This window comes from Tauraco erythrolophus, chromosome 3 (genome assembly GCF_009769465.1).
Source record: "Tauraco erythrolophus isolate bTauEry1 chromosome 3, bTauEry1.pri, whole genome shotgun sequence".
In the NCBI taxonomy this organism is placed as follows: domain Eukaryota; kingdom Metazoa; phylum Chordata; class Aves; order Musophagiformes; family Musophagidae; genus Tauraco; species Tauraco erythrolophus.
The window spans coordinates 87,506,681-87,522,310 of NC_141467.1; the positions used below are offsets into that span (position 1 = coordinate 87,506,681).

At 36.3% G+C, this 15,630-nt stretch overlaps 1 protein-coding gene across 4 annotated transcripts in view; it reads right to left on the reverse strand.

The window, feature by feature from the left end:
- Positions 1-15,630, reverse strand: part of CSMD3 (CUB and Sushi multiple domains 3) — a 737,988-nt gene that overhangs the window by 248,892 nt on the left and 473,466 nt on the right. For all 4 annotated transcript variants that reach the window (XM_086609528.1, XM_086609527.1, XM_086609526.1 and 1 more), the window contains 4 exons: positions 10,423-10,579; positions 5,992-6,183; positions 2,557-2,683; positions 1,518-1,720 (listed from right to left, as the gene is read on the reverse strand). In XM_086609528.1, the coding sequence (XP_086465654.1) occupies positions 1,518-1,720; positions 2,557-2,683; positions 5,992-6,183; positions 10,423-10,579 (679 nt within the window). The remainder of the gene's footprint in view (positions 1-1,517; positions 1,721-2,556; positions 2,684-5,991; positions 6,184-10,422; positions 10,580-15,630) is intronic.

Here is a 15,630-nt window from a genome sequence, read left to right on the forward strand (position 1 = left end):
TAAAAGCAGATACCTCCCCTGTGTGAGCTTTCTGTTTGTTAATTACACTGCAGCTAAAGTATGCAGGCACCATCTGTTTCACTCAGACAATATTACATACTCAAAGAAAGCATATGAAAGCTTGGAACAAAGTTGCATAGAATTATCTTTTTCTTTCCTGCATCTCCTCAGACGTATTTCTTTCCTAGTTAGTAAAATAGTGTCCTTACAGAAACAGTGTAATTCAGGTTGTGTAGATATTTATACATTATATTTAAAATCTTTACTTAGAAAAAATTTTTTTAAATCTCTGTGATTCTAATAAGGAATATACACCTAAACTGTGCAATATCAAGTATTTAAGAAGGATCACTGTGATTCTGTGAACTTGGACTGGAAAGTTAAGAGAAATGCTGAGGCAGTAACACTTCATGGATCCTTTACACTGTCATTGTTAGATCTCAACAGACTGCAAGAGCATGGAGAATTAAATAAAATACCTTCCCTTTCAGATGAAACCGTAAAACCTCTTTTCAGTATATCAGTACCTGATTTATGGCTTTACTCCCATGGCCCATCCATTTTTCCTTGCAACTCCACTCTTGGTCTGCCTCAATCTCTTTTTCCACTCACCCTAAACGACTACCTGAATAAGTTCAGTGCATAATGCTCTCCCCATTTCTTTTTGGCCACAATACGAAAGAAAGGAGCATGTCTGAGGCTGGAAAGCAGATATGTAAGATTCTCCCAAACAGGCTCTGGAAGGGGGTACGGTGGTAAAATGGCAAAAACATCTCATAGCCAAGGAATTAAAAACTCTAGTCATGGCTTCAAAAACCAGCAGATGGAGCAGAGACACTCACTACAAATTAAATATCTTTTACTTTGTCCTCTCATTCATGTACTTTATTCTTCCTTCAAATTACCATGTGTACACATGTTTATCTGTCATACTAAGAGAAAGAATGAGGGTAGGAGAAAACAAGGGCTAATACAACTATTAAGCACAGGAAGCAAAAGGTAAATCACATTATTGTTAAGAGCATCTGTGTCAACGCATGTTAGAAACGTTGCTTCTGCTAAATGAAATTATGATATTAGAACAGATCTTGCTAATCTTGAAAAAACATATATAGATTTCACTGACCAGAAAAAGAAATGAAATTCCCATTTCATTATACAAGTGCAGCAGGAATTCAAACTCTGCACAGAAAGCTCTGAAAGCAGAATCTCTTATTGATTAGAAAAGGATGAAGACTTCAATATGCTTGCATCACCTCCTTTTTGAAAAACACTAGTCATAATTATGAGCATTCTGGCACTGCCCCAGATGCCCTTGAAACAAAGTCAAGCTAGCAAAGGATACGATTTTTTTTTAAGATAAAAATACAGCTTTACAACAAATCTCTAAGTCTGGGCCAATTCTTTCCCTAACGCAGTCAGAAACGTTGTCACTGATTTCAATTGTTCCTAGCACTACAGTTATCTGTGACTGAACTACCTTAAAATAAAAATAAAAATTAAGTTCATCAACTTACTTGAAAACTGTATGGCAAATCCAGATTTGCTGATATAAAAATCAGTGTCAAACTGGATAGTTACTAGGTTGAGCGTACTGTGAATGCCTTCAGGAACAAGGGATCCACTAATTTCTTTGAGTAACATCTCATTCTCAGGTGGACCATCCCAAACTCGCAGAATGTCATGGGATGCCTCGGTATCAAAAGCAAGAAACTGGAGGCTGAAAGAATATCATGATTTTATTGTCAGCTTTCATATTACTCCACAACATATATTTAGAAAAAAAAACCAAACAACTAAACAAAGTAAATGAACTTTGATTTCCAAGGGTGATTTTCCATAATATTTCACACCTTTATCTTTGGATGCATAAAAGTCAAATATGGAAACATATTTGAAATAATAAAACTCACAGTATTTGAATTTGCCTATCACAAAATAATATTTTACTTTAGCCATTCAAATAATCTGTAAGTATGCACACAATCTTTTCAGCAAATAGTTTTTCTTTCTTAAGACAATATTATATATCACATTCTCATCAGAAAAAAATTAAATAGAACTGTAAACTCGTGCAATTACCAATAGAGTGTGAATAAATGTCTAACTAAAAAGAGCTAATGAAATGCAGTGGTTTTTTTAAATGTAAACTCTTCCACTAATCAGTTCTGCTGACTCCAGCGCTTTGATATATTCAATCTTATAAATTTGGCCTTAAAATAGCACTCAGATATTTTTAATCAAAGTTTCTGTTAACAGTTACAGGTTCTATATGTGTTTGCATATATATATACATATGAATCAGTTTAAAATTCATGATCATTGCACAAAATTATAAACAATTTTAAAGCTTGATCTTCATCAGACAATGTTTATTGAAAAACAGACAGTTTCAACACCAAGCTACATATTCAAACTCAGAATGCCAAAAATACTGGCCATGAGCTGCACTTTAAATTTTAAATCCTTTTTTTTTTCTTCTCCACTGTACAGGTAAGATTTCATTATTTTATAATCAAAAAGGTTTGTTACAATTGTAAGATCAGTTTTCAGTACCTGACAATATTTCCTGGGTCTACTTCAATCACCCACATACAACGTAGATTGTTGTCATAGGGAAAAGGATAGCCAGGTGATAAGATTCTTCCTGACGATTCTCCTTTAAAACGGCCTCCACATTCAGCTAATAAAAAACAACATTACATAATGTGTTACTTTTAATTAATTAGGGATGGTCTTCCAGCTAATCATCTGAGCAATCAATTTATAAATCAACTCTCTTGATGAATAAGTAACACAACTCAACTGACCATATGCCCTAAGACTTAAGAAAACATATAAAGACTTCAAGTGCCTTGGGAAACGAATCTGTAAATGTGATTTTATTTCAATATTTTTGCATTTTCCTTTGGCACCTATATTTTTCTAATAATTTTGAACACAATATAATAATTAGAACACATACTATTACCTAATGAAAGGAACATGGATTGTTACTTAAAAAAAAAAATCAAGAACACCATGTCACTCTAAAGCAGGAGAATTATATTAAAAAAACTAAATAAATTAATAAGTACAATATAAAATATATTTTTTAAAAAATAGACAAAATATACTAAATAAAAGTAGGGTATTCAGAGAGAAAATCAGCCCTTCAGCCTAGAAAAAAGATGTTGTAAAACTACTTAGTCAAAATTTGTTTTCACAGTGAAGCTATAGTATTTTTTAGGGGATAACAGATGGTAAGCAGCTCCTTCTTAGATGGCCTCACCAAATCATTAGGCAAAACTGAGTATTTCATAACCTTAATATCTAACCTCCGAGAAAACCTGATTTTTCTAATGCAGATCCCTGAGATCTTTAAAGCCTTCCTATTCACTCTGCTTCCTTTTAAAGTCCCTTTAATGTCTTCTCTCTTGTGCAGTGCAAAGCCAAAATAATGCTTTGATTAGATCTCTTGGTAGAGTTAAAATACAGTTTTATTTTGATTCAATATCACCTAAAATATTTAGCTGAGAGATTTATTACCTTATGATCTGTGAGTTCAACAATAAAATATAATTGAAATTCTACTCTTGATGGATTTTCTGACATAATGAAAGCAAATTTGCAGAGACAGGTGGCCTTTCATATCTTTTTTAAGTACTTTGCCAAGCTGTTAATTCCCAAATACTCTTTTTTAAAAAAATATTTCATAATTATTCAATTCAGAAGATAGCACAGTCTATTATTCTTCTAGTAGAAAAAGGATATAAATAGAGTACACTATAAAGAAAAAATTACTCACAGACAAACTGAATGAAATTTAAAAATAATAACATTTCATCCAGGACCACTGAGCAACTACAAGTTTATGATTTATTTGCTTTTTTATTATGATTTTTGAAGGTTCCCTCTCTCTGCTCAGTGGCTTATTTCTGCCTCTCCAGCACAGTTGCAGCTTCCCAGTTTTGCTGGTTGCTTAATCAGCTATGCAAGTGGTGACTTCCCAGAAAGCAATATCCTCTCAGGTTGCAGTCAGGAGTAACAGAGCAAAACCTTTTCTATCTTACATCTCCAGATTGCTTACTATGAAGACAATCCTAATTAAGAATCTTAATTTTGCCTCAAAGTGTCAATGCTAAAGATTCTTCTAAGGATGTCAAGTTAAAGGAAATACACATTATACTGCATCTCTTCCTGCAAATTCCATGGACAGTATGTTGTATTATAACATTTACCACATGTTTAAGATTTATTATTACTACAACTGCTTGAAAACAGTTCTGCTATTGTCTCGTCAATGTCAGTCTTCCATAAAATGATATTAACACAAGAGCAGTAGCATATTTAAGTCAATTTCTCATAGTAGCTACAAATTAATAGTGTCTGTTGACTCACGTTGCTCACAAATAACCAGGAAATATTTTTACTTGTACATGCCAATCTAAAATATTTAATGCAAAGCATCACTGTTTTCACTGATTCTCAGGGTTTGCCTAAACAATCTGCAGATCCTAAATGATCTTGCGGTGAGTTGAAACCAAGCTCTTGTTAGCACAAAACTTCAGTGCATACAGCTACCTGACTCATAAACAAGTACTTGGGAAATAAAGGGCATCAGTGTTGCAAAGACAATCTTTTTTTTCCCAGTTTCCTTTCATAGCAAAGAAACATAGTTTCAATCTGATTCTAACGAAAAGTGAAACCTGAAAGGATTCCTACACCAGAAATGTTAGAACACTTTCACTGCTGATTCATCTTCACCTCCTGCTATTTAATCCATCGCTGACTTTAAAGTCTCAAAAACTGCCTGTTTTGATCACGGATGAGTAAGAGACATTCTGACTCAGTCTTTTGTTTGGACCTATTAAAGAGATATCTAAAAGAGGTCTCAGTCCTGTACAAAAACTGTTGTGAGGCAATTTTGTTGTTTTCTTTGAGGCACGTTTCTACTCTGAGCATGCTTTTTCCTACTGATTTTTTATATGTATGTTTCTACATATTAGGAATTTCAGTATGAATGAATGTTTAACAATTACTGGGTTTAAAACCTCAAAAAGGTATCGTGGTTTAGGTCGCTCCGGCAACTAAACTCCACATAGCCACTCGCTCACCCTCCCCTTACCCCCCTGATGAGGGGGATGAGGAAGGGAACTAAAGAAGAAAAGGGAAAGAGACCCATGGGTTGAGATAAGAACAATTTAATACTACTACTACTACTATATGAATATAAACATATATGTACAATGATAAATGTATGTAAACGAGCGATGTACAATGTAATTGCTCACTGCCCCTTGACCGAGGCCGGTCTCATCCGAAACTAACGATCCCGAAACAGATAAGTCCTGACACCGCAATCCCGGACAAGCGAGAGGCCCGGAGGGGGGGGGGGGGGGGGTGGGGGTGGCGGGGAGAGAGACAGAGAGACAGAGAGTGCTCCCCCAGTCCGAGAGTGAGAGCCACGAAGAGCAAAGGCCCTTCTTTTCAGCTGTCCCTCACTTTTATACTGGGCATGACACTGCATGGTATGGAATACTAATTGGCCAGTTTGGCCTCAATCCTAAGTCTAAGTACAAATCGTAAGGAGAGTCATAGACCCTCTGTCCTGGCCATGCTACTCCCTCTCCTGTTGTGCTCCTGCACACTGGCAAGAACATGAGAAGCCGAAAAGTCCTTGAGACCTCAGTGCCAACTATAAACATGTGTGCTGTCAGCGTTCTTCTCAGAGCAAGTCTCAGACTAAATCCAGAACACGGAGCTCTTCTGGCTGCTAAAGGGAAGAGCTAACTCTGCCCCAGCTGAATCCAGGACAAAAGGCAGCACCACTCACATAGACTTAGATGACATCTATGCAGAGAGATCTGTAAATGTATGTGTAAATAGATCTCTATACATACAGACCAGATTTCACATAGATTTAACAAGTCCCAATTTTTTTTCTTTCTTATATTCAGATAATAGCTTAAGTAAATAAAAAAATAAAAAAAACCCAGAAGAGTCTAATACCAATACATGATGGCAGAGGATAGTCCCATGCCCTTCTTTCCCCAGTCATACACTTCAGAAGGCTACTTCCATGGAGCGTGTAACCTGGATTGCATCCATAAATTATGGTACTTCCAGCAAAATGGCCTTGGTCACTGATTTTATATCCAAACTGTGGCACACCAGGGTCCTCACAGTGTGAAAGCTCAAAACCTGTGGTAGGAATACGATATTGTAGTTACAAAATTAAAGAGATAATACATTAATGAAATTAAGATTTTCTGTTTTCCAATGGAAATCAAACATTTACAGGCTTCATGTAACAACATATTTAAGGTTTATTCTCTGTTTTTAAGCAGTCTAAGTAGGATAACTGTTTATATCCCCCACTTAGAGCATGCAAACCAGTGTCATAACATCATCTGTCCTACGGGTTCAATTAAAGACCAAGAAGGAAATTCATTAGCATTATAAATCAGTTCTAAAATGACGTGATAAATTATAAACTGCCAGTTAAAGTGACTGTCCATTTAATCTGATGACAATCTAGTTTGAGAATAGTCATTTAAAGGCTCATAAACAAAACTGCAAAGCAGATCTGTTTGTTGTTACAGTAACACCGACGACACAATAGCACCTACGGCACCAAAGAAATACTGTTATATTAATCAATCCTTACCCTAATCCTGTGTTCATTAGTTTGTAAATTTAAAAAACTACATGCAGGAAGCAATGATAATGATGATATAGAGAATTAAAACCAAACAATTTGGACATTTTTGAGAATTAAGAGTTGTGGAGCAAGAAAGAAACAGATGTCTGTGCATTGTACAGAAACAGGGAAACATACTAACATTTGGAAAAATATAAATTGTAATTTAGGAGAAAGATTTTCTATTTCAAATAAGGTTTTCTGTTATTAACTGAGAAGCAGCTTGAAACCTCACTTTGTTCAAAACCAAATGTATTTTACCAATATCATGCAGCTCAAACTGTTGGTAAAAAAGGCACTTTGTATCAGATTGCTATTTCTGAGTGTAGGTGACACAGGAGCAAATGAAGGGTTTTTCACATCTGCATTGTTCAGTGAATTTATTTACATAGTATTTGTCCATCTGGTCAACAGTTGGTAGCCTTTCACAATCTCTCCTCAGGTACTGAATCATTACTATTGATTGACTGAAAAAAAAAATTCATTATTTTATTTTACAGACAAAATGCTTCAGGTTGGATAAGGCTGTTTGCTCACACAAGGAAAAAAATAGGTCAAATGCTGTACCTTCTCAGTTCTTCCTTCAGCTCATTTGATGTCTCACTGAAAATGGCTCACCACCTGAAGAGCCTCCACAACCTCTGAGTTGAACTTTTCTCATTCCTAGCTAAGGTATTGTTTCCCAGTACAGACTGCACTGCAGAAACTCTAAAAGAGGTGCGAATCCTAGATGAAGAATGTTTTTTGATATTGCCAGTCTGAACACTTATTGACCAGTTAGAATTTCCTCTCTTCTAAAAAAATTGTTGATCACACTGTGTGAAAAGAAGTTAAAAAGTGCCTTATCCCTGAGATGTTCTCATCTCTGGACAGTCTACTTAGGGACACAGAACGAAGTAGTCTTTATAGCTGATCCCTTCCCTCTTGAGGGTAACCATTGCCGAAGCATAGGTTTTAACAGCACTTTTGCTGTCCCACGTGCATTTCAGCTATCCACACAATGCTGGCAGTTCTGGCAACAGGACCAAAGGGAAAACTACGTCCTCCTGGAGAAGCACCTGGTAGCTAGGAGCATAGTGAAAGGGATCTAGAATGGCAACAGTTGCTATTTTAGACAACTGAAAGAGCATGAATTCTCACATCATGTTCCTGAAGACACAGAATATTTCACTACAGCTTGTGGGGATTTTTTTTTTACTGCTTAAAAGCATCAAGGTAAGCCCATGGTACTTTTGGAAGGTTTCATTGTCCACATCTATGCAAAAGAAATATTAACTGTCTTTCCCAAAATGGGAAATGGCCAATGAGTGATGATCAGTTGCACGAAATCTTGTTGAAGGCCAGTAACTAATGGTGTGCTCTAGGGGTCAATACTGTGTCCAATTTTGTTCAACACCTTCATTAATAATCTGGATGATGGGGTGTATCCTCACTAAGTTTGCTGATAACACCAAACTGGGAGGACTGGCTGGTTCACCAGAAGGTCATGCTGCCATCCAGAGCAACTTCAACAGGCTGAACAAATGGGCAAACATGAACCTCAGGAAGTTCAACAAGCAGAAGAATCAATTCTTCTACCTAGGCAGGAACAACCCCATCACCACAATATTCTGAGGACCACCCAGCTGGAAAGCAGCTTTGCAGAAAAGGACATGTGGGCCCTAGTGGGAACTAAGCTGAACATAAACCAGAAATTACAACAAAGGAGGCTAATGGTACCCTGGCCTACATTAGGAGGCATGTTGCCAGCAGGTCAACAGAGGTGATTTTTCCTCTCTACCCTAAGCACTGTGGAGGCCACATCTGGAGTATGCTGTCCAGTTCTGGGCTCCCCATTACAATGGAGATGTGGTATTGATGAAGAGAGTCTAGTGAAGGGCCACTAAGATGATTAACAGATGGGAGCATTTCTCTTACGGGTAAAGGCTGAGAGAGCAGGGACTGTTCAGCCTGGAGAAGAAAAGGCTCAGGAGATATCTTATCCATGTGTACAAATCTGAAGGGACAGTGTAAAGGAGATCGAGTATACTGAGTCTGGCTGGGAAGGGATTAAACATCTTCATAGCAGCCCATACGATGCTGTATTTTAGACTGATTAAACCAGTGTTGGTAACACACCAATATTTCTGCTATTGTTGAGCAGTACTTGCACAGCATCAAGTCCTCCTCTGTTTCTCACTCTGCCTCAGCAGCAAGTAGGCTGGAGGTGGGCAAGAGGCTGGAAGGTGACACAGCAGGAACAACTGACTCCAACTGACCAAAGAGATACTCCATGCCATATAATGTCATGCTGAGCAATAAAATTGGGGGATGGTCTTTCCAAAGGAGACTGGCTGTCAGACAGAGAATGGCTGGACATTGTTCTGCTTGTGAGAGGTGATAAGTGACTGCTTTTTGCATCACTTGTTTTTTTTTTTAATCTTTCCTATCTATCTTTATTTTGACCCATGAGTTTTTCTCACTTTTTCTGTTTCAATTCTACAAATATCTACAAAAGCAGATTCAGCACTGTTCAAGCTAATACCTTTGCAGGCTAAGAAACTGTATTCTACAATAATGTCTATCTCAAAAGACAGGAAATGTTAATGATAAGATTCAAGTGCTGGGCTTGGATGTACCTGTATAAATAAGAAAAATGAAATATCTTGACACTTACATAGTAACACAGCACTGAAAGGTCTATCTTTAATCATAGGGTACAGCCCTACGCTATCACAGGCTATTACGTGGTATAATTATGCTACTTTCACTTGAAAAATAATTACATACTTCCATAATACCTTGAAATTTTCATTTAATTCTGCTAGGCTTATATTATTTTAATTAGAATTAGTTTTAAAAACAGGATGGAGAGTTTCTGAAACATCTGAACATTTTTTGAACAGATAAAAATGAATGATTTAAGCACAGGGAGAAAAAAGGATGTTGAAAGCTGCATAGCAGAATTACCTTATAATACTGTTCTGATTGCTACAAATTCAGTTTTATACAATAATTCAGTAATGATGAAACAATTATACACTAAAGAAGTCATACACACTACTTGTCAACAGATATGTGTAAGTCACATACATTTTCAGAAATTATCACTTGATAAAATAGATGTGTGTTGTTATTTTGTATATGCTCTCTAAGCCAGAGATCTAAAAAGATTTTTCCATTCTAATCTTTTTAGCTTAATTTTGTCAGTCTACGTATAGGTAAGAAGTTTTTGTTAGGAATCTTTCTTTATAATTTTGTTTCCAAATTGGATTATTCTAAACAACAATCTAAACTCAGAAATTGCTAGTCTAAAGCAAAGTTAGTGTTCAATACAAGTCTTAAGATGAAGAATGTTTTTCACTTATGAATTATCTTTATAGAACAATAGGTTTTGGTTACACATTAAAACTACTCACATGCTTAGATATTTTGAAGCACTAATACAGCTAACTGAAAATTCTCTTATTTATTCTTATCCTTTCCAAGACTGAAAAAACTTCAAAATAACCCTTTAGAAAAAAGACAGTAGTTTAAGTATCAAATTATGCAAAGTACTGCCAAAGCCAGGTTTCAGTATGTTCCATACTTTGCGTTTTCTGAGGTACAGTTATGAAACTATATAATTTTGATGAGTGATGAGTGATTTGCTGTTGATTTTACCATTATTTCTCTTTTGACTGCATTTTCATCTTACGAGAAAAGAATTTTCATTCTTTTAAAACTGTACATCTATTACTACTGTTTTCCCAAATACTTACTGGTATACACGAGCTGAAAACCTTCATCAGTGCCCTCCATGTCTGAATTAAACTCCAACCACAAATGATTTGAAGTACTACTTAGAGTCAGGCCTCTTAATGATGCCCCAGTATACGCACCCAGCAGGTGAGCTGTGTTGTCTTTGCCATCATAGATCTGTAAAACAAATGTGAATTTTACAGTTACAAAGACAAAAAATTAGATATTTGACTGACAAAATAATTGTGAGCATCTCCATTAAGAGAGACAGGACAGTTCTGCCAAGGGAGATCTATTGCCACTCAACCTGAAGTACGATCTGGATATGCTGTTTGCCTCTCAAGTTAAGTCGACTTAATTGTGGTCATTTTTCAAATGCACAATTTAAAATATGTCAGTTCCATTTTTGCATAACAATAGAAGTGGGCAGAGGTGCCAAATCATCTCAGTCTTTTTAAACCTCTGGGTTTTCTCTTTCCCTGTCAGTGTTGTAATGTTGGTCACAATCTATCAGAAAACACTTTATTTTGCATAGCTCTGTCTGCCTCAGGTCGCTGAAGTGGCATAATAGAACAGCTCACATCTCCTCAACTTCGACTTATTAAATAAACCTCTGATTATTTTTTTTTCTATGTAAAGAGAGGTTCAACTATAACTATAAAGTAAAAGGAGACTAGGAAGCAAAATAAATCGAACAACTGCTTCTGTAAGCTGAAAGTGTAATGTAATCTAAAATTGGAATACAGCACTTTTATTTTTTATTTTTGTTCAGGAATTGTTCATTTCCATATTTGAAACAGAAACTTCTATCAGACTACTCAATAGATAAAACAATCTCTTCATAATTCTCAGCAAATTTCCCTACAAGCTTGGTTGTTTTAAAACATCACAGGTTGCTCCATTCCTTTCATTCCTAAAAACTAGCAAACCATAACTTAACAATTGGTAACCCAACCACTATGTCCTGTTAGGACTCATTTAGTGCCTTCTGTAATGAATAAAACTTTGATAAATGGGTTTTAAGAAAAATTTCACTTGCAAATCAGTAAATTGACTTCTGAATAATCTTCAAATTATAATATAGGGAAATTATAAAGCTTTAATGAAAAAAAAAAAAGGAATTGTCTTCAGTTCTAAATAAGATCCAATTGTATTAATTTGAAAAGTAATTAAAGCTCACGTTTGTAAACAGAATATAAACCACAATGAAACCAAAACAAATATACCAGCAGTAATAGTAAGGCAACACAGTGAACGTGAAATATTATGTCTGTTCCCCATTTCTGAGAATGATTTATACATGTAAATCCTATTTTGCAGAAATTCTCATGTCTCTAGTAATAACAAAGACTTTACATTTAATGGTATGCTGAAATAAAACAAATAAGCAATTTCTAGCCATCTCTAATGAATAACTAATTGTACAGCAGTTTAAGAAGCACAGCAAAATGACTTGGTGTCATTATTTGTTTTTTACTGGAACAAACAAATAAATTCCAAACAAACTTCACGTTTAAATGCCAATGTCCTTACATGGAGTAAAATTAAAAAAAAAATACAATTAATGCTACTCAACTAAAAAGTAATTTTAAAATATATATAACAGTATTAAAATTGATTTCTTAATTTTATTTAAAATTTCTTTAAAACTATACTGAGATCAGCAATCAAGCCAGGGGAAAAAAAAAAACACAACAAAACCAAAACCACAACATAAAATTAGTTCTGAAATGGACTTAGTTTTGTTTCAGTAACTGGAAGAAAAATGTCCATTCCAGGAGAATTACTGCTATCTTACAGAGATATTATACATCATGACAGACTTAAAGAAAACCCAGCTTGAATTTGATGCTCTTTTTCCTAATCTCTTCAAGCTACTTATAATTAATAGCACCCAAGGACTCAGGATTTATTTTATTTTTAAACACTACATAAGAATAATCCATTTCCTGCTATGTGTGTATCACTAATAATTAATCAAAGGAAGCTATTAATAAGTTATACCAACTGTTCTCAATGTTTTACCAGAACTTCCCATAAGCCACGTCTTGATACAAATTTTCTTCCTGTTAGACTTTACCCACACACCCTTCACTGCCAATTTCGTTAACTGACCGACCATACTAAACCTTTCACATTGGCACACGGACATCTCTCCAGAGCTGATACTAATTATACTTTATGAGCTAACTAACTGTCCCACTGTGTAATACTTCTAAGTCTATATCATTTCTATGAAGGAACAAAATTTAAAGTACCCTAACACTTCTGAAACTCTATGATTCTTTCAGTAGGAGAACTGCATTTGGATGACAGAGAGATGTGATTCATTTGAACAGGAAATTGAAGTTATATTTTTTTCTTTTGGTTGCTAATTTTCCAATATTCAAAGTAACATACACTCATCTTCTTGAGACAGTGGGGTCTCCTTTAGGACAATAAATGGATGCATATTTTGTAGCATAATTCTCAATTTAAGTCACGTTGTTTTTTGGGGCTTCATTCAAGTTAATGAGCACTAAATAAAAATTTCTATATGTAATTTGAATGATACAAGTTTAAGTTTCAAAGAAAGTGTTAACTGCCTACATTCTCTTGTGAGATTTGCAGAACCAGCATTTTCTTTCTAACTTTCCTAAAACAGAGTTTTGCTAAAGATTTTGAATGAGTTAGAAATTCAGGTTCAGAAAATTTGAGCCAGAAGATATTATATATGAATTAAGGTAGCACCATTATCTTATTTTTAATATAGGAATATATTAAATATAGGCATATATAGGAGCAGTCAACATGGCTTCACTAAGGGGAAGTCATGCTTGACAAACCTGATAGCCTTTTATGAGGACATCACCGAGTGGGTGGATGATGGTAGAGCAGTGGATGTGTTCTATCTTGATTTCAGTAAAGCATTTGACACAGTCTCCCACGGCATCCTCACAGCTAAACTGAGGAAGTGTGGTCTGGATGATTGGGTAGTGAGGTGGATTGTGAACTGGCTGAAGGATAGAAGCCAGAGAGTAGTGGTCAATGGGAAAGAGTCCAGTTGCAGGCCTATATCCAGTGGAGTCCCTCAAGGGTCAGTACTGGGACCTGTATTGTTCAACATATTCATCGATGACTTGGATGAGGGAATAGAGTGCATGGTCAGCAAGTTTGCTGATGACACTAAACTGGGAGGAGTGGCTGGCACACCTGAAGGCTGTGCTGCCATTCAGAGAGACCTGGACAGGCTGGAGAGTTGGGCAGGGAGAAATTTAATGAAATACAACAAGGGCAAGTGTAGAGTCTTGCATCTGGGTAAGAACAACCCCATGTACCAGTACAAGTTGGAGACTGAACTGTTGGGGAACAGCACAGGGGAAAGGGACCTGGTGGTCCTGGTGGACAGCAGGATGACCATGAGCCAGCAGTGTGCCCCTGTGGCCAAGAAGGCCAATGGCATCCTGGGGTGTATTAGAAGGGGTGCGGTTAGTAGGTCGAGAGAGGTTCTCCTCCCCCTCTACTCTGCCCTGGTGAGGTCGCATCTGGAATATTGTGCCCAGTTCTGGGCCCCTCAGTTCAAGAAGGACAAGGAACTGCTTGAGAGAGTCCAGCACAGGGCCACAAACATGACGAAGAGAGTGGAGCATCTCCCTTATGAGGAAAGGCTCAGGGAGCTGGGTCTCTTTAGCTTGGAGAAGAGAAGACTGAGGGGGGACCTCATTAATGTTTATAAATATGTAAAAGATGACTGTCATGAGGATGGAGCCAGGCTCGTCTCACTGGCATCCAATGACAGGACAAGGAGAAATGGATATAAGCTGGAACATAGGAGGTTCTGCTTAAACATGAGGAAGAACTTCTTCCCAGTAAGGGTAACAGAACACTGGAAGAGGCTGCCCAGAGAGGTTGTGGATCACACAATCCGCCTGGATGCATTCTTGTGTGATCTGATCTAGGTAGTCCTGCTCTGGCAGAGGGATTGGACTAGATGATTCTTTGAGGTCCCTTCCAATCCCTAACATTCTGTGATTCTGTGATAGGAATACTTTCTTATAGACATTATCAGCACGTCTGGATTTATGTCACTTGAGAGCTAAATGTATGGCCAAGAATAATCATTAGGAAAATATTATTTGGTTGGATGCATTTTCCATAAAGTCGTTGTGTAGCATTAATGCAAAAATAATTGATTCATGACTGTATAATGCCTGAATATGCCAGTGACAAGCTATTCGGAAAACAGAGGTCCATCTTTATCGCCTATTTAAAGGCTTGATCTGTTAAACAATTAATTCATAAAGAGGAGCAAAGGCACAGAAAATTATGTTACTGTTCTCCAAATCACAAGGATATTCTGAAATGTTATAGGGAAAGATGCTAATAGTGAACATTGTTTATGATTTGAACTGATAGATGTTTAGTTTGGGGGGGTTATGTCTGGATTTACAGTTAAATAAAACTTCCTAAGCTTTCAAGGGGCTCCATTATCAACAATTTTTAAATGAAAATTAATGGCCTTTTTTCTGCTAACTTATTTAACTCCATAAAATTTTAGCAAGGGAATAGTATAAAGTGAATGCATTAAATTTGTACATTTTAATCAAACTATTTTTGAGACTTACCATTAAGACATAAAAAGCATATGGATATGAAGATCTGTGCCTTTATAAAGAGAAGAAATAATATAAAAGCAGCAGCTCAGAGCTGAGGCTGTCAACACCCTGTCAAATGTATCATTTATGTCACATGCAAATAGAAGCACTAATATAAAGAGAGAAAAGGGCTCATATGTTTGGGGGTTTTTATGTCCTCTACATTCATTACCTATTTCTCACTCATATTTTCAGGATGATACTGCTAAAAGGATTACGATAGCAAGTGTGGAGATTCTTAAGACACAAATTGGCAAAAATTCTCAAACATTACCTCCCTTCAAAGTCTTTGCAAAAAAATTCTCAAACATTACCTCCCTTCAAAGTCTTTGCACAAAAATTCTCAAAAACTGAATCATGTGCACACATTTCAAAGCTGGCCCAGAGGTGAGACGGCAAACAAATGCAGGAAAACTGAATTCTCCATGTTTTACAGGAGCACAGAGTCCTGAGGCAAGCAGAGAGGAAAGGGACTCTCAATGCCAGTTCCCCTATTTGGTTTACTGACACATTGTTATCTGCCTGTTGCTGCACTGACTGTTTCACTAGAAAGAAAAGAACGATTGCTTCATTACAGTATCAAAAAGAATTCTC